Source organism: Mastigoproctus giganteus, chromosome 11, assembly GCF_048544385.1.
Source record: "Mastigoproctus giganteus isolate SK-2022 chromosome 11, ASM4854438v1, whole genome shotgun sequence".
NCBI classification, from domain to species: domain Eukaryota; kingdom Metazoa; phylum Arthropoda; class Arachnida; order Uropygi; family Thelyphonidae; genus Mastigoproctus; species Mastigoproctus giganteus.
The window spans coordinates 83950024-83970941 of NC_143585.1; the positions used below are offsets into that span (position 1 = coordinate 83950024).

General features: G+C 40.7%; 2 protein-coding genes across 2 annotated transcripts in view; both read left to right on the forward strand.

The window, feature by feature from the left end:
• Positions 1-4259, forward strand: part of LOC150078204 (transferrin-like) — a 37899-nt gene extending 33640 nt beyond the window's left edge. Inside the window, exon 10 of the mRNA XM_090385025.1 lies at positions 3836-4259. Within this exon, the coding sequence (XP_090241151.1) occupies positions 3836-4090 (255 nt within the window). The 3' untranslated portion in view covers positions 4091-4259. The remainder of the gene's footprint in view (positions 1-3835) is intronic.
• A 7145-nt stretch (positions 4260-11404) lies between these two features.
• Positions 11405-20918, forward strand: part of LOC150078205 (transferrin-like) — a 44273-nt gene continuing 34759 nt past the window's right edge. The window contains exon 1 of the mRNA XM_090385491.1: positions 11405-11475. Within this exon, the coding sequence (XP_090241617.1) occupies positions 11409-11475 (67 nt within the window). The 5' untranslated portion in view covers positions 11405-11408. The remainder of the gene's footprint in view (positions 11476-20918) is intronic.

Genomic DNA, 20918 nt, shown 5'->3' on the forward strand with positions numbered 1-20918 from the left:
GCGACCTGTGCTTTCGGTCGGCTTGAGTGTCAACACCCGTCCTTTCCTTCCATAATTGATACTTTGTCTTCTGTTAGGCATCACATGAGGAAACTGCTTCAAACGTTAACCACCATATCCGACGATTTTACTCACTTCTGGTCGCTAGTCTCTTTATTATTATTTTAATAAATTTCAGTAGGTTCTAGGCCATAAACTGGCCTAGAATCTACTTTTGTTGCTCGCTACTCTCCTAGTCAAGGGAACTTTTGCTGGGTCTCTAAGACACAACTTACAAAATAAGAAAAGAAATAATGATAATAAATTATTTTTAAAGCCGTCAGGCTTTTTTTTTTTTTTTTTTTACAGTAGAGCAAATATAAAAATTTGTTTACAAATACCTAATAAGCATATAATCGTGGGGGGTTATCCAATCCTCCCTCACACCATGGGACCAAATGATGCACTATGCTTTTTTTTTTGTTGTTTTGGTGTTTTTTTTTTAAACTAAAGAATACAGTACTCTGATGTATTTGAATTGAAGGTAAGGTTTTACTTACAAACGTAAGATTTCCGTGTATAGGCGATTTCCATGATTTGTGCAAAACCAAAACAAAAAAAAAAAAAAAAAAAACCTGGGATTTATTTCAACCTTTTCGTGTTTAAAAATAATGCTGTTGCTCCGTATAGCTTATGCTTCATTTATACATAAAAAAATTTACACAAGTTTTAAAATAAATTAATAAACTAAAAATCGCTTCTATTTATGTCTATCATGATATTCGTTTAATAAGAAGATTTATTTGATGTTCGATAATAAATTTAAATTTAATAAGTGTAGTGTTACGAAAATAGTCAGGTGCAGAGGCAGACAGCATCGACATGTAAGCGGCACGGATTATAATGTTTGAATGGTGTGTGAGAGAATCAATGAGGGAATTTGCGTGAATAGCAGTGATCTACAAGAGTTCGATTACAATGATGACTTCACTGCGGAAGAGTGGCATGGCTGATGTTAAAAGAAAACGTACATTGGTTAGAAAAATCGTTCAAACTGCAAAGTGATCGACAGATAACATCAAGGGCCCGTTGGCACGCAGAATTGGGGTATGAGTGCATTTCAATTCTTGCTGATAAGGTTCTCATAGAGAAATTTCACATAAGTCGCCATAGCCGAGTGGTCAGGAGTGAGGGTAACTGTGGTTCGATTCCGCATGACTACTAAATATATATACTGTATTGCAATTAGCGAATAATACAGTGCTGTTGATTTTTTAAGGAGTCCTTATGTGCTGTAATGTAATAACTAGATCGTATGTATAGCTTAGCTTAATTTTCAGCACTCACCTACAGTGCTTTCTTATGTTCTTTATCCTATGAACTCTTCTGACCGTGTGGTCGTCCCGGTGTATAAACAAGAAATTTGTTTTCGCCTCAATAGACATGGTTCTCATCCTGATAACGTTTACCTCCTTTCTTGCATACGTTTGTGTCACCACTGTCCCTCTAGTAGCGAGTTTTGGAATTAATGAGATTCAAAAGAATAAGAACGAGCGCCGTTTAAATGGAACAATACGAAAACTTGATGACCACCTTGTACTATCAAATAATCGTTATCCCCAGTACTGAACATCTACATTCGCACATGAGGAATTATTAAGGTTTGAAAATGGCAGAAGGTTATCAAATTGTAGCAGGATACTTAATGATTTTGTAATAACTGAAAGCAAAGTGGAGGAGAAATTGTTGAAGTTAAACTTAAGAAAAGCACCTGGGGTGGATGGGATCTATCCAGTTATATTAAAGGAGGCGGCAAAGCAACTAAGCAAACCCTTAGCCATAATTATGAGAGCATCCTTGGACTCGGGGGAGGACTGGAGATGTGCAAATGTATCCCCAATTCACAAAGGGGGATCGAAGGGCGACACGAGTAATTACAGACCAGTTAGTTTAACTTCTGTTCCGGGTAAAATAATGGAGTCACTGGTTAAAGATGTTGTTATTTGGTTTTTAGGAGCATTAGCCTCTAAAGCCATATTGCTCCAGGATATGCGGTGGTCATCCCTGACCTTTCCGCATCCTCCGTATTTGGTGGTGACGGGCTCCAACCCCGGTCTAATCAAGAAGCGTGTGCTACGCACTGCTGCTCCTTCCCACCTGGCTACGGAGGCGCCGGTTAAAGATGCATTGCAGGATCATCTAGACAAGACTGCAGCAATAATTCAGACACAGCACACAGCATGGGTTTGTTAAGGGAAAGTCTTGTCTGAAAAATTTGATAGGATATTATGATGTGGTTACAAAGGAACTGGATGCAAAAATTATTTTTATATCATATATTTGGATTTCAGGAAGGCTTTTGACACTGTTGCGCATGGAAGACTATTCTACAAATTGGAGCAGAATGGTATTAAGGGTAAGTTGCTACAATGGATAAAAGGATGGTTAAGTGGGAAGATAGAGGGTGGTAATCAATGGGTGCTGCTCTTCGTGGACTAATGTTATTAGTGGAGTCCCACAGGGTTCGGTGTTGGGTGCACTGCTGTTTTGTATATTTATCAATGATATTGATGAAGGTATATCAGGCTTAATGTCGAAGTTTGCAGATGATACAAAGGTTGGCAGGGTTGTTAATGGCAGTGTGCTACTGCAACAGGATCTAGATAATTTGGGCAGATGGGCTAAGAAGTGGCAACTGAAGTTTAACCTTGACAAATGCAAAGTACTGCATATGGGTAGAAGTAACCCCAGAGAAACGTACCAACTGTGTGGTACTACACTTAAGGTGGTAGAAAATGAAAAAGACCTGGGAGTAATTGTGCCGTCAGATATGAAATTTTCTGAGCAATGCAGACAGGCTGCAAGGGCAGGTCATGGGGTTTTGTCAATGATATATAGGAATTTTGCTAGCAGGGAAAAGGAGGTGATTGTTCCTCTGTATAAGGCAATGGTCAGGCCACGTCTTGAGTACTGCATACAGGTCTGGAGGTCTCATTTTAGGAAGGATGTAGATTTACTTGAGCGTGTACAGTGAAGGGCAACAAGATTGGTGAGGGGAATGAAGGGTTCCTCTTACCAAGAGAGGCTTAAGTTCTGCAAATTGCAGTGGCTGGAGACTAGGCACCTGCGCGGTGATCTGACTGAGGTGTATAAGGCCTTGAATGGGTTGAGCACGCTGAATTCTGATGGGATCCTTCCACTTGTTCAGATTACGAACCTAAGGGGGCACAAATTCAAATTAAGAAAGGACAGATGTGGAATAGATGTGCGGAAATTTGCCTTTAGCCAGCGGGTGGTTAATTGCTGGAACAAACTTCCATCTGTCGTTGTGGAGGTTGATAGGTTAAATAAATTTAAGGAGGAACTGGACAGGCATTTGGAGGGAATGGCATGATTTTTTTTTTTTTTTTGGCTGATGCTGCATAAGCTCATTCACTTGCTTTCTTGCATCATGTGCCATTACTACTACTACATAATATTATTAGTGTTTCAATTAAGAGGCACCGGGAGTCTCTCACTTTTAGGTTTAGACTAATTGTTGTCTGGACCTTTTTGTCGTATTGGAGCTCAAATTTTTGAAATTGCTGTTAATATTGGACTACGATTACCGTTTAGGTTTTAATTTCTAAATTATTTAAATTTTGCGTAATCAACTGCTTTTTTCTCAATGGGAAAGGTGTTTCCCATTCTAGGTTTAGTCTATAAAAGTCATCGGTGAACTGCTGAAACGAACAAACTGATTTTATGTAAAGAAAACAAAATAATAATAATAATTCAATGTTGCAGCTTTATGCATCATGCCTTTTTACCTGTTTAAAAAAATCAACTTCAATTCATTTTCTTTTGTTCTCCCTAGGTGATGGCATCCGGCGGAACTTCAGCAGACCGCCGTCTCGAAGCAGCTGCTTTATTAGCTGAGGCTAGTGACTATTTTGGACCAAGTTCCAAAATATTTAAACTTTTTGGAACTTACCAAAATAAAGCGGATCTTCTGTTTAAGGATTCAACTACGGCACTAAAGGCTGTGTCACTTGACCTTAACTACAAACAGGTTCTGGGAGAGTTCTACAGCGCTGCTGAGGCTTCTGATAAAAAAGCGTGCCTGCAGTAGCTGAGGATCAGATTTGGAGAACACCATAATCATCCCAAAAACAGTTTCATTCAGAGCAATAAACATGAAAATTTCATTACATTCTGTTTTACTGTCGAGTTTTGTTAAGTGTGAATATCTGTAATGCCCTTGTGAACAAAAATAAAGAAAATCTTCGCCAAAGTGAAAATTCTCCAAGTTGATTATTCTTTTATTATAATGAAATGGGGGAAAATCTGTCCCATTTAAAATAAAGCAATATTAATAATTTGGTTGTTAACAGAAAATGACGTAGCCGAGTGACGAAGTCGTATGGTCAGGAGCGAGAGTGCTGTAGCACGCCCTCTTTGAGCGGACCGGGGTTCAAGCAAGTGACTGCTAAATACGATTAACGTTTTTATTGACAATTTATGATAAACTCCACTGACCTGGTGGTCATGCCGGAGTATAAACAAGAACATATCATATTATTTATACAGACTAGAAAACAAACTTTAAATGAGTAGTGAATAAAATGAAAAATAAGGATAGTAAGGCAAACATCGGTGGTTATAATGCATTACCTTAATGCAGAGGCATAACTAAACTATATAAAGTAAGAATATGCCAGTCGTATGGCAAGTCAACTAAGTTCAAATAAAAATAAAACAGTACATAACTATAGCAACAGAAGGAAGGGAGCGGGAATGTGAGAGAAATAAATCGAGATAAGGGTGTTATAAAAGGAATGGTCTGTCTATTTTATGTATTTTTGCACTAATGGTTACGTTGTTGTGGTTGGTTTGCGTTTCCGATTACAGTGATATTTCACACAATTCGGACCTGGTGTCACTAAATGTGTATTATAAATTAACTGGATTTTTATTGATTGGCATTTCTTATAAATTATTTTGCCTTGATATTCCAAAAACGGGGGTCATTGCTTCCTTCACTAGGAACTCATTCCTTCTACAACATCTTGATTTATTCTTTTGGTGTGATTTGTATTTGTATATTTTAATTCCTACTTACTTGGCTTGCCATACGGCTGGCATATTCATTACCACACACAGACGCACTGTCCATCCAATATACGATCACCCCTATGTTTTAGTAATAAGCCGTTCCTCCCAGCCTGGTGGCACACGTGTCGCTGTGAGAACCGGTAAATGTGACACTACAGGTTTGTGGAATGTGGTCAATACAAAGTACTGTACTTGATTGACACTGGCAACAGATGTGATCTTACAGACTTCGAAAAAGGAATGATTGTCAGGTACGGGTTGGAGGGTGACAGTATTGCGAACCTTGTGAGCTGGTCGCGGATCGCTTTTGTTAGGTGTTCCATGCACTTGGAAAGTGAACAGAGCAGCAGTCGCCTAGCCAATGGCAAGTGCTCACCCCCCCCTCCTCATCGATAATCGTGGTGAAAGTATGCTGTCCCACCTTAACGGTGGAACAGACAACAATAGACTTTAACCAGGGGGCAACCATCGCTATTTCTCCAAGATCACAATTCAACGAACCCTTCTGCGAAAAAACCTTATCCATCAACCCAGCCGTTTCGGGTTATTTGGCCCCTCATCGGTGAGTGGGTAGGTACCCCGGATGGTATAACAGTTGACAACTCAGTTATGAAATTAAGTCCACAATATGACAGATGGTGTTTAGTAGTTTAATACTTAAAAAAAAAAAAAATTCAGAGCTTTTAAAAGCCTCAGACTGCGGGAAAATTTACAGACATAGAAGTTAACGCAATGAAGCGACCGTCTGAGTGGTTGTATCATCTGAGAATAAAGTAACAATCAGGGCAGGATTAAGGATGAAACAGACCCCCCCCCATATTTGAATTTGATGCCCCTTTAATATATATATATATTGCATATACAAATAAATATAAATGCTACACAGGTTTTTATATTTATATTGTGAATAATAATTCCTTGATAAAAATGTAAAATAAAGAAGTAAAAAAGTTTTTTGACTTAATATTAAAAACGATTTTAATAGAAACTTTTAACTTAATTTATTGTACAATAAAAAATATATAAGAATAAAATTTAAACACTTAAACTTAACTTGTTAAGTATACTTTTTATATTACACGTTTTCCTGGTTTATTATTATTAGAAATTTTTATCACTACTTTAGAAAATATTTACACTGAAAATGAGGCCCCTCTTCGGGTGAGGCCAAGGCTTCACCCGAATTGTAATTAAGGAGTTGTAATATGGATTCAATTCTCAATTAACTTTCATGTTAATTGAGAGAATGTGCAAGCGAATATGTTCATGTGCATTGCTTAAACCAAGAAGATTTATTTTCTGAGCACCTGCTATATTGTCCATTCATTCCTTCAAACCGTGAACGGCAACAAACATATAACATCCATTGCTCTAGTACAGAGTTTCTAAACTCTTGACTCCATGTCCCCTTTCAACTAACATAAAAATCTTATACCCCTAATATTATTCAAAATGTGAAAATTTATTAATTATCATTACGGGAGAAGGCTAAAAGCAAATCAAAACAACTGTTAACATGTAAAAATATATTCATATTTTAAATATTTCCAAACACATATTATTATTAAAAAAAAGTGAGTTAGGCTTGCTTATTTGCCGTAAGCTTTTCTATGTTGGGTGCTGTGGAAGATAAAACATAACGCAGGTCACTTTCAATGTCATGCTTTTTTTTTTTTTTTTTTTTCTCCCCTGAATTATAAAAACTAAGCTTCATAAACGATAAGGACACGCAAAACCTGCTTGCTTGTTTTGGGATAAATAGGGAGATATTTTACCCAGAAAATTCTCCAGCGCATTTTTTTTTTTAATCCTTGGCAACTGAATCAAACCTGAGTTCCAAAAACTCATCCTGGATGTCTTTTAGCAAATACTGAACATCAGTGAGAAAAGGATTCTTTACAAGTTTCCAAATAAAATTTTCAGTTTCGATATTAGAGAAAAATATTGTCTAAATTTATTCTGAAGACAAAGTGGGATTTTATTTATTTATTTAATTATTATTATTATTATTTTTATTTATTTTTTTTTTTTGGAAAATCATTTAAGAACCTTTTCTGAGAATTTCATCGTCTAGTAAACGAAACGACGTTTTTAGCACCAACAACACACGCTGAATCCATAATTCAATTTTGGCTATAAATGCCTGCAATACATCAAAATGGGCTTGGTGGTATTTTCCCCTTCGGTTTCATATTGAATGTGTTCAAAGTTTCAAATACATCTGCCAAATATGCCAAGCTCAGCTGACATCTTTTATTTTTGAAGGTTCGATGAGGTTTGTCTTTGCCTTGATATTCCAAAAACGGGGTCATTGCTTCCTTCAGCTCATAAATCGGTAGATTCATGATGTAATATCAAAAAAAGGGCAATGATTTGATCTTTTTAGAATTCGAAGTTTGATATCCTCGGGTAATTCATCAATTCGGCACATCACTGTAGAATCAGACTGGGAAATACTGTGTAATTTTTCTTTGCATTCTGTAATTTGTAACTTTTTCGCAACATTCGTTTTTTCTTTTCATTCTGACTGCTGCCAAAATTTCATTTTCATTTTGGCAAAAGTCAGAATGCAAAGTTTTACGAGAGTTTCTCCAGTGGTATGACGTTTCTCTTGCTTATAGGTTAAAAAAAGCTATTTCATCGAAGCTTTCACAGCCTTCACGGATTCCTGAAAGTATGTTCCAAGTACTGTCCAATTCCATATGCTGCAGGGAATGTTGTTTAGCAGAATTTGCAGTCCATCTTTTGCGATATATGTAAAACCATACTTGATGTAAAACTCATCGAATTTTCTTTCTTTTTTTTCCTATCAGAATGCAATTAGTATTCTTGCAAATATCAGAATATAACTACACTACTCGACAAAATTAACAGAAAACGTGGTATAACTCGTGCAGCTTGCGATGAAGCGGGACAAAATTTGGTATGGTGGTGTAATATGGAATAACAATGAACTGAAGAGACAGCGGGGAACCTCAGACAGGTATAAGGGACATTTATATGGGTTGTATAAGAATTATCTATAAAAATTAACCACATATCTCGACATAAGCGAATAACAATGAACTGAAGAGACAGCGGTATAAGGAACATTTATATGGGTTGTATAAGAATTATCTATAAGAATTAAGAATTAACCACATATCTCGACATAAGCGCAGCCTTTAATGCAGTGTCGATTCTGGCCTTGCTCCTCCTACTTAAGAAGAAATTTCACATTCGAGGTGATATGCTGTGCTTTTTGGAATCTCTTCTCTGTCACAGAATACTTATTCTCCATCGGCAGCAACATACCCTATCCTGCGACATTACTGCTGGAGTACCGCAGGGGGGAGGGGGTGTCCTATTCACAGCTATCATCGTGCCCATTATTGCCTCAACAAATGGTCTCCTATGCTATGCCGATGACCTCAAACTGCTGACTCAAATTAACCCTGGCGACAACCCCGTTCAGCTCAGCAACAGGATCAATTCCCAATTTAAGGATCTAGAATTGTACCTGGCAAACTGCAATCTAAAAATCAACCCATTGAAGTCTGCTCAGGTTATATTCTCCCTTAAATCCATGCCGACAGTACTCAACGTTTCACTCGCAGGGGTACGAATACCAAACGTACCCTCGCACACAGACCCTGGCGTTCTGTTTGACCAAAAGATGTCTTGTCAACCAGATTGACAAAATCAGTACCAGATTTTCTCGTCTACGGTGGATCTCAAAGCAGCAGCTGCTACACGTCCGACATCCTGTCACTGTTAAAAGGTTCATCACCTCCACCGTCTACCCCGCCATTCTCTATGGTGCAGAAATATGGGCCTCCGCTGCACATACAAACCTCAAGCGGGTGTACACCGCTGAATACTGGTTACTGAAATGGGCCAATAACAAGCTTCGGCTACCTTCCGCTACCACAACCACCATGATGGCACAAGCACTCGACATCCTGAGAATGAAGTTCCTGATTGTGGAAAAGAGGCTAGTCTCCACAGCCAAACTCATCACAGGCCAGATATCATCTCCAAATATTTGGAACGCTTGCTCTTGGAGGATTCCACAGCCAAGCCTAAGGTCGGTACCAGCACTCGTGGCTCACCAAAACAGGCTTGTACTCATTGAGAGATTTCTTCCCAAGCAGATGCTCGCCGCCCTCAACCGTGTGGACGCCGACATCAACAGAATAATAAGTAACAAGAAGGACAGACACAACTTTATCAAAGCCCTTAAACCCTGATATATTGTCAAGTTGTCTTTATTTCTGTATTTGTGTCTAGCTCTGTGTTTTTATGCTGTATTTGTATTTCTGTTGCATTCGTGACCGGTATTTTGTAGCCATTTTGTATGTGTTCGCTGTATAAAATAAATAAATAAATTTTCTGTTTATACTCCGGGACGACCAAACGGTCAGAGGAGTTCACAAGATAGAGAGAATACAAAAACAGCACCATATTCAGCAGTCACGGGCTTGAACCCCGGTCACTCAAGGCACGTGTACTTTTTTTTTTTTTTTTTTTAATGGAAACCCCAACACGAAAGGTATCAAAACCTATAGTACTTAGTACCGTGCATGAGTTGAAAGAGAAGTATGGGGGAGGGATGCCGGAAACTTTGCTCTAGAGACTAAACATGGGTTTCACCACTTCAAGCCTCCAATAAGCAAAGTGGTGGTATTGCACCGGTCGATGAGAGTCATCTACCACCTGGGAATGCACCCGTGCTCCTGACCACTAGGCTACGGCGGTATTTTGTAGCCTTTTGTATTTGTACGCCGTACTTATCTTATCTATATGTGAACCCCTGGCGCTCGTCGCCGTGATGGGATATTGTGCTGTAAACTCTACTTCACAATAAAGATTTATTTATTAAATTACCAAAAAATGCTCGGTAATTAAAAGATGCTCGAAATTATGGTCACATAACATCAGTACGGCGTATGATCCAACGGCTAAACAGGCCTGAAAGCAGTGAACATGCTCGATATAAAGGGTGTATATAAGATTATTTAAAATTCCGTGGTAACAAATCCCATTCTTCCATTAGCGCGCACCTTAGCTCACCAAGGAATTGGACCTGGGCGTGCAATGCAACGCCCAAGGGCGTCCCATACATATTCGATCGGACTTAAGTGTGGTGATCTTCTGACCACAGCAGACGTTGGATATCTACAGTTACAAGATATTCCTCCACCACTTGCGTGCAGTGGCGATGCATTTCGGATGTCGTGCTTCGCACCGTTGGCGCCGCAGTAGTGGCACGTGCTGAGTAATGAGACAAGCTATGCGCAGTGCAATACTGCTTCCCAGATGATGCCGTGAAAACCGTAATTTTCGCATTAAGTACTGTATATATTTCTGAAGTTTTCCCGATTAAAAAAAATATATAATATTATAAAAATTAAAAATAAGTATTTTAAGATTTTGAAAATGATTTTTCAAACTACACCCCCCCCTTGATAGTGGAGTGGGGTGCACCTGCCCGGTTGAGAATCACTGTTCTAGTAAAATAAACAAATAGATACCATAACGTGATACATAAAAAAATTAAATAATTATTATCGAATTTATATTAGTCCGATTTTAATGAAATTTGAAACGGCAAATCTTTCTAAAAAAAGCCAAATATAAAAATTTCATGCAAATCCATCCATGAAATCGAGTCGAGAAGTCCAATGAGGATGTAGTGAAAACAATAGGCGCTTAACGTACTGTATATGCAAACGTGCCTAAAAGTGTTTGCTGTGGCACATCTAAGAGTAAATTTTAGAAAAGTTTCTAAGAAGCTTTAATTACAGCGAATTCATGACACCTTGTTTATCTATGTTCTCGGCATTTACTTTAAACAGTTTAAAGTAAATGCTGAGAACATAGGTAAACAAGGTGTTTACCTTTAGTCTGGGTAAACACCAAATACTACAGTAAACACCTTGTTTACATTTAGTAAACAAGGTGTTTTCACTAGTATTTAGTATTAAATAAATAAAGAGAGAGAGAGAGAGAGAGAAAGAGACAGAATTTCACATATGCTAATTTATTGGCATCAGTAGCTCCTGTTGCTCAAAACAAATTTTAGTAATTCTCGTAATCTTGCGAAACAAATCTTGCGCATTAAATTTATGACAACCACTGGACAATCTATTCTAGAAAAGCGAAAGTAGACACATGACAGGTTCGTAATCTGCGTTAAAAGTCTGTACCTGGAAAAATTAGAAACAACCCTCACTTCCAGGAATGCATAATTTGCATTGGATGTTGCACCGTGTCACGTGGTTTCTTCAGCGGAAGTAATGGTCACATTAAAAGGGCTGCTTCCAGCTAAGAAGTTCAGTTGTCAGTTTTTAAAGATGTGGCTGCATTTCGAATTTGGGTTGGTCGCTGTATTAGCGGTGACATTACGCGCAAAGAAGAGTGGTACGTAAAAATAAACAATTTAGTTTGGCAAATTCAGTGTTCAAAACTACTGAAATGATAATAATAATACTATTATTATTAATTTGAATAGTTACATTTCTAGTTCTTGGAGAAACTCGTATATATTTACTTTTATATTAGTTACTAAGACTGCTTGCGCAAAAATAAATAAAACGAGTGTCTTGCAAATAATACCTTTTTTAATTACTAAATCACTAAAGATAAGATAAGAAGTTTAAATAAAATATTAACAAAGGGATAAAAAATTTAAATTTATGTTATAAGTTACAAGGAGAATTCACAGTTAGCATGCCGAATACACGTAGTAACGGTTTTTGTTCTCGCTTGAAAATACAAGGAGTGACTAAAGTTGGCATAATTTAATCCAACAAAATGATACAAATAATTTCAATAGGAAATTCCAAATATTATTAATTTTTTAAATAAAAAAAAACATTGGGTAGAGTAAAACTATGGTTAACAGTTTTACCTTTCACAGCATTCATTTCAACGTCTGCTAATTTATCTTTTTCTAACTCAGAGAGAGAGAGAACCTGACGTTTCCCTCCTTTCTCCCTCTAGTATTTGGTATTAGCCGTTTGGTGCAAAGAGACCCGAGGTTTTTACTGCACTAGCCAAAAATAATAATTAATTGAAAAATAAACTACCGTTTTGATACCCTCTCATGTAGGTATCTATCCCCAGCTGAGCTTTGAATTTCTCCAAGCTGTCACCCTTAACCACCTGAGTCCAGTAATTAACAACTCACTAGTTAAAAGAAATCTTCCTGCAATCGGGTCTGAACCTCTTCTCCAGTAATTTGAATTTATAGCTCATAGTTCTAGAATCATTTATAACAGTGAAAATGTCATCCTCGTTCATGTGTCTTACTACCAAGCTCTGCAGCCCACATATTTGAAGTCTTTCCTGATATTGGCACCCTTTGGCCAATCTCATCAGGCGTGTTACCCGTCTTTGGACCGTTTCAACAGCTCCATGTCTTTTTTTTTTTTTTTTTTAGGTGCGATCTCCATACCTGGGCACAGTATTTCAGGAGGGTTTCCCAATTGCCTTATAACAGTGGTATTATGACGTCCCTCTGTACAAGCAAATATTCGATTAATCATCAATCAACGTCCTGCTTGTCGACTGTCCACACTGCTCGGAGAACTTATGTCCGACCATATCGTAACTCCCAAATCCCTTTCTTCCTCAACCGTTTTAGTTCAACCCTACCAAGCGTTTAAGTTATTTTGGGTTATCCATTACTAAATTGTAGGAACATCCATTTTGCTACATTAAAACACTGTTACCACTTTTCTGACCATCCCTAAATCTATAATGCGTCCTGCAGAAGCTCTGCTTGGTGCTGATCATTAAGTATTCCATCGATCTTGACATTATTTGCAAATCATGATATATCTCCCTCTATCTCTTGAACAATGCCATTTAGGGAAATCAAAAACAGCAGCGGTCCCAGTACCGCACCTTGGAGAACCCCACTTTTAGGTTAGCTCATAGAGGGCCGTGGCGCAGTTCATATAGAAACACAATAATTGTATCAGAAAAGGAACTTTAAAAAAAAAGAAAGAAAGAAAGAAAAACGTTATCCAGTTTTAAAGCGCTCAACTAATTTTGAATTATCCTATATATCCTATCTAGTGTCAGTATTCGGAACTATTCTTTCTCATTGGCATAATTTGGATACCATTTATGCGAAATCTTGCTCCCCGAAATTTTCATGCTGTCTCTATTTGCACAGTGCAAAGTGGAATTTTCTTTTTTTTTTTTTTTCTAATTATTACCATCCTTTGCACGCACAGACCAAAAATTTTCATAGAAAATATTACTTATCTTTTCTAACACAGCATATGCTCATTAAAGTAATTCCATGATATTTCATAAAGTTCAAGCATGCCATTTAAAAGATGTAGCAAACAGATAATAATCCTGCACAACATAGTAAGATGCAATGAGTAATACTTCCTTTCTTATATCATATCTGATAAAAATCGTTACTAAGTAAAAGTAGTAGTAAGTTACGGAAGAAAGACTAGTTTCCTGGATAGAAAAGATTTACATCTTTGTAAGGCATGTTTAAATTAAACTGTGAGAGAGAGAGAGAGAGAGAGAGAGAGAGAGAGAGAGAGAAGAAAACGTTGTGAGCTATTTCAGTGAAACTCGATTCCATGAACCTTTTAGCATGGCCGACACGATCACTATCGATTAATAAACAGCATTAATTTAAAACAATTACCTGATTGATTCACCAGTTAACTGATATACAGGGTGTCTCAAAAATACTGGTACAAACGTTTAGGGTAGGTAGGTAACATCTAAAGGAATGTGAATCGCACAGGAACCCATAACCGGAAACGTCACGGGAAAGTAGTAGCAGAGGCACAAGAAGCAGAAATGACACAAGACAGTAATTAGTGGCAAACATTTATTTGATATAATATTAACAATGGAGTACGAGATGGATGCATTTCATGATATTACAACAGATGCTCGAAGGTTCCACCATGAGACGCGATGCATGCGTGACACCGACACATCATGGATTGGCGGACACGGTCGAACACACCTGGAGTTTATTTGACATTAGCAGCAGCAGCGCAGACGAGTCTCGCCACGAGATCCATTTCCGTCTCCATAAGCGATTCATACACGATAGATTTGAGGGGCCCCCACAGAAAGAAATCAAGGCTCGATAAATCAGGTGAGCGTGGAACCAGGCAACGGGTCCACCACGGCCAATCCATCGACGCCAAAACGCCCGTTCAAATGGTCACGAACACACCTTCCATAATGGGCAGGCGCCCCGTCACGTTGAAACCAAATGTTGCGTCTCACATTTGCTGTAACATCGTCAAGTAACCCTGGTAGAACTTGTTCAAAAAGATCCGATATTTGGCAGAGTTCATGCGGGATGGTAACAGGTATGGGCGACTAAGCAGTCACTGACCATACCTGCCCACACATTTATTGCGAAGCGATGTTGTTCCGCATGGGGGCACACACCGTGTGGGTTGTCGTGAGCCCACACATGAGCATTCTGCTGATTGAATAAGCCTTCCCGAGTGAAATAAGCCTCATCCGTGAACAAAACATAGGCTGGAAAATTCAAGTCATGAACACTTTCTTGGAGAAACCACTGCGCAAAAGCCACACGTGCAGGATGATCTTGGGGGAACAGTAACTGAACCCTTTGGAGATGAAAGGGGTGTAAGGAATCGTCGTGCCAGACACGCTGTACACTGCAACAAGACACTCCTAAGGCAGAGGCAACGGCACGTATGCTGGTAGTAGGATTATTCTGGACGGCATTCAACACACTTTCTTCCATTGCGTCGAACGTGGTCTGCCTGCACTAATCCTGTTACCTCTAAATGACCCATAATTGCACAAATTTTGATGCACACGTGCAAACAAACGGTGGTCTGGTACATGTCTGTCTGGGAAGCATTCTCCATAAATTCGTTGAGCGGCTCGTCCATTGCCCCTCTGCTAATCCATACACTAGGTGCATGTCTGCCAGCTCACAGTTCGTATATCGATGCATGTTTTTCGTGCGGCGACTACTGCTTGAATGAGTAAACCAGAAATTTTCCCTCTCGCGAACTGATGAACCGAACTGAAACGTCACCGTAAGTCTACCGACTTACGGTGACGTTGGATGTCGCTAGTGTCGTTGTTAGTACGGTTGACGTTTTAGTATGCTGCATTTCATTTAATATCCTAATGTATTCATTGTGTTTTATTTAATTCAGTTGTTGTGCAGAAATTGTCAGTAAGTTTTTCCCTAACTGGATATAAATTTTAATAGATTTTGTAAATTGTTAATATTAGTTTATTACCTTTGTAATATTGTTAGGCCTAACTCAGGAATCGCTGACTGCCTCGTTTAACCCTAGTTAGTTGTTGGCGCATCGGCTTCTGTGGCTATAATACACCTCCCAAGGTTTTTGCAGTACTCTGATCCAAGCCCGAGGAGGGATTTGAGCCGCGACCTTTGGGTTGCCAGGCAGGCACTTTACTCACCTAGCCCAGTCGGCTATTTAAATTAGGGCGCTGATACTGGATGTGAACGGCTGATTTTGGCAATTTCGGCAGAAATTATAATTGTGCCACTTGATATAAATAATATTGCAAGCACTGGTGTAACTTAATACCATTATAATGACCATATGGATGTCATCCCAGGGCAAATAGCACGTGACTTAACAGCACGTAAATCTTATTGGTGGTAACTGTTCTTGTGTAGCACTTCTTAAGTTGATTCACCTACTAACTTGCAGTGGGTATCATCTGCACTCATTTTCTGAGCTCCTTCTGTGAGACTGTCTCGCCACTCGCTCATCCGGAGTGAACTCGCCAATTCGTATCTGCTCAAAATGGAGGGTAAATCGAGGAAATCGGCTGTAAACACAACCCTGCCAGTGACCGACAACCCTAAAATAGCAGAGCAACACGAAGAACATGAGGGATCTCAAACTGAACCCCCCATTAAGAACAAAAAATCAATCGGTACCAAATTTGATCGAAAAACCAGGTCAAAATCTCAAAACAGAGGGACCATGGAACCCCCCCTCTCCCAAACCGAGTACACAGATATGAGACAACCTGACCTCCCCCTTGACCCCAGCATGCCTGAGGGGACAGTTATCCAACAATCGCTACAACTCAAAGTAGCACTGGAGAACGTGCTCAAAGAGCCAACTAACAGAATTACAACACTTCTTAGGGCAGAAATCGTCACCCTATGGAATAAGCTAGAATCGCTGCTTATCCAGACTCACCTGGAAAGCGAAAAGGCAACTGCAAAATTGGAAGCCTACACTGACTGTGGAGTAAAACAAATGCGACAGCGCGACTCCACATATGCCCAGACGCTGAGGAAGTCACCACCGGACTTTATTCCCGAATCTCAGGAACTGAGCTACGAGACAAACAATTCAGGTACCAACCTACGGACTACACTGAAGAAAACGCTATCACCCAGACCTAACTTTGTGGTACTTAAACCCCTTACCAATGAAGGTCGTATGTCCAGTGAGGAGGTCAAGAAGACCATCATGGATTCCTTGACAGATGACTTAAAGAACACTAAAATCAAGTCAATTTGCAAAACGCGAAATACAGGAGTAATTATAGAAACAGCCACAAAAGAGGATGCTGAACTGATTGTTAAGAATCCTAAATTACCATCTCTGGGACTCCTGGCCGAGCCCCCTAGACAAAAGGGCCCTTGCATACTGGTACTAGATGTGGACAAGGATCTCCTTCCAGAGGAATTGCAAAGCGAAATTTTCCACAGAAACTTGAAACAGGAACTCCCAGATGAAGAACCAACTTCTCACATAATCCCTAAATTCCAAACAAAACCCAGAGCTGGGCACACCATTAACTGGGTCTTTGAGCTATCACCCAAGGCCTGGAAGATCCTCTCCCAACAAACAAGAATTTACATCAACTGGGGCAGCCACCGCTTTAGGGAGCATGTAGCCGTCCCCAAATGTTTCAGGTGCTGCCGTTTCGGCCACACCACGCACACGTGCAGGCAAAATCTTCCCACCTGTGGCCACTGTGCCGAAATGGGGCATGAATACGCTACATGTCCCAAAAAGTCTCAACCTCCCACATGTGCCAATTGCAAGGCCCTAAAAGTGCCAGCCAACCATTCGCTCCGTGACAGCAGTTGCCCAGTTTATCTCAAAGCCAGAAGTGCTCAACAATCAAGAATAGAATATGGGGAGTAACAGACCAAACCTAAATACCCACACTGTGAAAATAGCACAACATAACGCTCAGAGGGCCAAGGCTGTTGCTGCACAACTGGTCAAAAAGGCAGATGAAGAGAACTTAGATGTGCTGCTGCTTCAGGAGCCATACACTCATAACAAGGAGGTAAAAGGCTACCCCTTAAGATTTAAAGTGGTCCAGGTTGATGGTGACACACCCTGGGCCGCGATCGTCGTTCGCAATCCCGAACTGACTGTCACCAAAATCACTGATCTGTGTACTAGCTGGGCTGTGTGCGCCCATGTAATTTCACCACTGGGGCAATTCTACTTAGTTTCGATATACTGTCGACCGGGGGAAGATATTCTTCCTGCCACCCGATATCTACAGACCATCCAGCTACAAATGCCAAATGCTAAACTCATTATAGGGGCTGATGTTAACTGCAGGTCCCCAGCCTGGCACAGCCGAACTCAAAATCACAGAGGAAATAGAAATGGCCAACGTCTTGAGGACTACTTGTCTAACAGCAACCTGGTCATTCTAAACAAACCTAACTGCCTGCCAACTTTCTCCAGTACCCTGTGGGAAGCTACAATAGATATCACCTTAGCCTCAAGCTCCATTGCTCAGCACCTTGCTTCCTGGACAGTCCGTGAGGACTGGACCACCTCTGACCACAGGGTACTAACCTTCCAACTACACCGTTCACTAGTCACACAACCAACCAACCGAACTCAACAAAGAAGATATGCCCTGAATAAGGCTGACTGGAACCTTTTTAAGGAGGAATTTACCAGTGCAGCCAGCCGCTTCAATCCTAGCGGCCTCAGCCCAGACCAGCATCAATGTGCAATTACACAGCTCGTCAGTAATGCTGCAAACAAGGCTATCAAAAAGAAGAGATTCACACCTGGTGCTGTCCCCTGGTGGTCACCTGAACTCCAGGCTCTTAGACGCGAAGTCATTTACCGACGAAAACGCTATCAACGTGCAAGAAGAACATGGCCTCCAGAAGAAACAGAGGCTTTACTGCAGCAATATCGAGTGACCAGGAACCAGTATACCACAACAATAAAACAGCGCAAAAGGCGCTCATGGGAAGCCCTGGTAAGCACTGAAGGGAACGCCGATCCCTGGGGGATTGTGTACAAAGTGACCACTAACAAGCTTCCCAGAGGCGAGGTCGTATCAACCACAAAATTACCGAACGGACTGTATACCAGATCGTGGCAAGATACTATCAATAATATTTCAGACGCTACATTTCAGCAGCCTGCTGACCCACACACACCGGAACAGCTACAGCTCTGCATGGAAAATGAAACATATCACACAACTGCAATTGAAGAACCCTTCACCACAACCGAGCTCAACTTAGCTGCATCTAGAATCAGAAACAAGAAGGCTCCGGGCAGAGACATGCTCGATCCAGAAATCGTCCAGAAGGCCATTGAACTTATTCCCACTACAATACTCAACCTGTTAAACCACTGTCTCCACCAAGGATTCTTCCCCACACAATGGAGGACTGCAATCCTTAGACTTATATTGAAGAATGCAACCAAACCACATGATCTGCCACAATCTTACCGGCCCATTGCACTGCTGCCAGTCTTCAGCAAACTTCTCGAAAGGATGATCTCCCATAGAATAGAAGCCCACTACAATGACGCTGGTCTCTCCTCACCTAAGCAGTACGGTTTCCGGAAAGGACGCTCCACGATTGATGCACTGGAAACAATCATTGAAGCTGCTACCAACTGCAACTCCAAATACTTTCTACTAATCTCCTTTGACTTTGCTGGTGCCTTCGATTCCCTCTGGTGGCCCAGCGTCCTGGGCAGACTCCGAAGAGCGCATGTCCCAGAAAACTTATATAGATGCATCAAGACCTATCTCCAGGACCGGCGAGTTGTCGTGTCTGCTCCCCACTGCAGTGTCTCCAGACCAGTCTTCAGGGGATGCCCTCAGGGATCTGTCCTGGGGCCTCTCCTCTGGAATCTGGTGCTGGATGATTTCCTGAACACCAAACTCAACAATGTACAAACCCAGGCCTATGCAGATGACCTGGTCATGCTCTTTTCTGCCAATAACAGAACCCAACTAGAAGCAACTGCCAACCAGGCCATCTCCACCCTTCAAGCTTGGGCAGAGCATAACAACCTAAAGATCTCCCCAGAGAAAACCAATTCGATCCTACTAAAAGGCACCCTTGATTTGAGAAGACCACCCCAAATCAAGGTCAATGGTGTTACAGTAAAACTAAAAACAGAGCTTAAATATCTAGGTTTGATCTTAGACAAAAACCTTTCCTTCACTCCTCATCTAGACCAACTCAGGATTAAGATCAGGAAGTATGCTGCCCAAGTCTCAAGAGTTGCCCGGAAGGACTGGGGCTTAAAGAAGAGAACGCTGTCACTCTTCTATAAGGCAGTTTTCATCCCGGTTATCACCTATGCTTCTGGAGTCTGGTACAAGAAGGCCAATACCGTAGTAAACAGATCGCGCCTAGGAACTATCCAGCGCTCTCTTCTCCTTCTGTCCTCGCGTGCTTGTCGCACTGTCAGCACCCATGCGCTACAGGTCCTCACTGGATCTCTTCCTCTGGACCTGGAGATTGTTCGTCATGGGTTGCTCTACCAAATAGCCAAAGGAAGAGCAGTTACTTGTGCAGGTTTCACCACTGACCCAGCAAATAATAGAAACGCTGAAAAGATGAGACTTAATGAACATCTAACAGACACCTGGCAAGAAAGATGGCAGACATCAACTAAAGGCGCTGTCACCAAAAGATTCCTCCCTGATGTCAGGGCCTTCTACCCCCTCACACCTGTCTGGTTTTCACCAGGACTCTATGCTACCTACCTCCTCACTGGACATGGCTCCTTCCAGAAAAAACTACATGACTTCAGAATTTCAGACTCACCCCGCTGCCACTGTGGAGAGGATCAGACGTGGGAGCACCTTGCCCACAGCTGTGAAATCTACGAGGACTTCAGGAGGATCCTAATAACAAAACTACGCTTCAACTACGAAAATCAAGAACACCTCACCCTACAGAATGAAGAAACTTACCGAGCTCTGACTCAATTTGCAATGGACTTATTTACCAGGCAGAAAGCACTACCACCACCTTAGTATCCGAATCAATAGGTCATAACAACCATGACTGCCAATTGTTGCTATTCATCATTGAGCCATGAATGCTAATGCCTTGGACCAACTTGCACAAGACTTGACCAGCAGTGCAATCAAAGACAGGGTCCACACATACTTTGACAAATTCCTCATCATTGATTCCTGGACAAACTTTTCTCGACCAGACGTGACACATCTCATCAAGAAGAGGCCTAGCATCGATCCCTGGACTTGACCATTAATCTTGGACTCCCGGTTTTGACCACCCCCACTGTTCGTTCTGATGGACTACTGGACCAGCCTTCAGTCTGGATGCGACAAAGACTCACCAAATGGAGTCCCAATGACGGCACCTGAACTAGACCTTACTGAACATGACCCATCCACCATAGCAGCACTCACACTGCTGGATTTCCAGCAAGTTGTCGGCTGCAACTGACTGGCCGTGCTAGCTGTACCTACCCTGAACTTGCGGGGTATATCTCTCTCTCATTTTTTTTTTTTTTTTTTTTTTTTTTTTCCGGCTTTCTTCTGTTTCCTGCCATCCGTTCTTTACT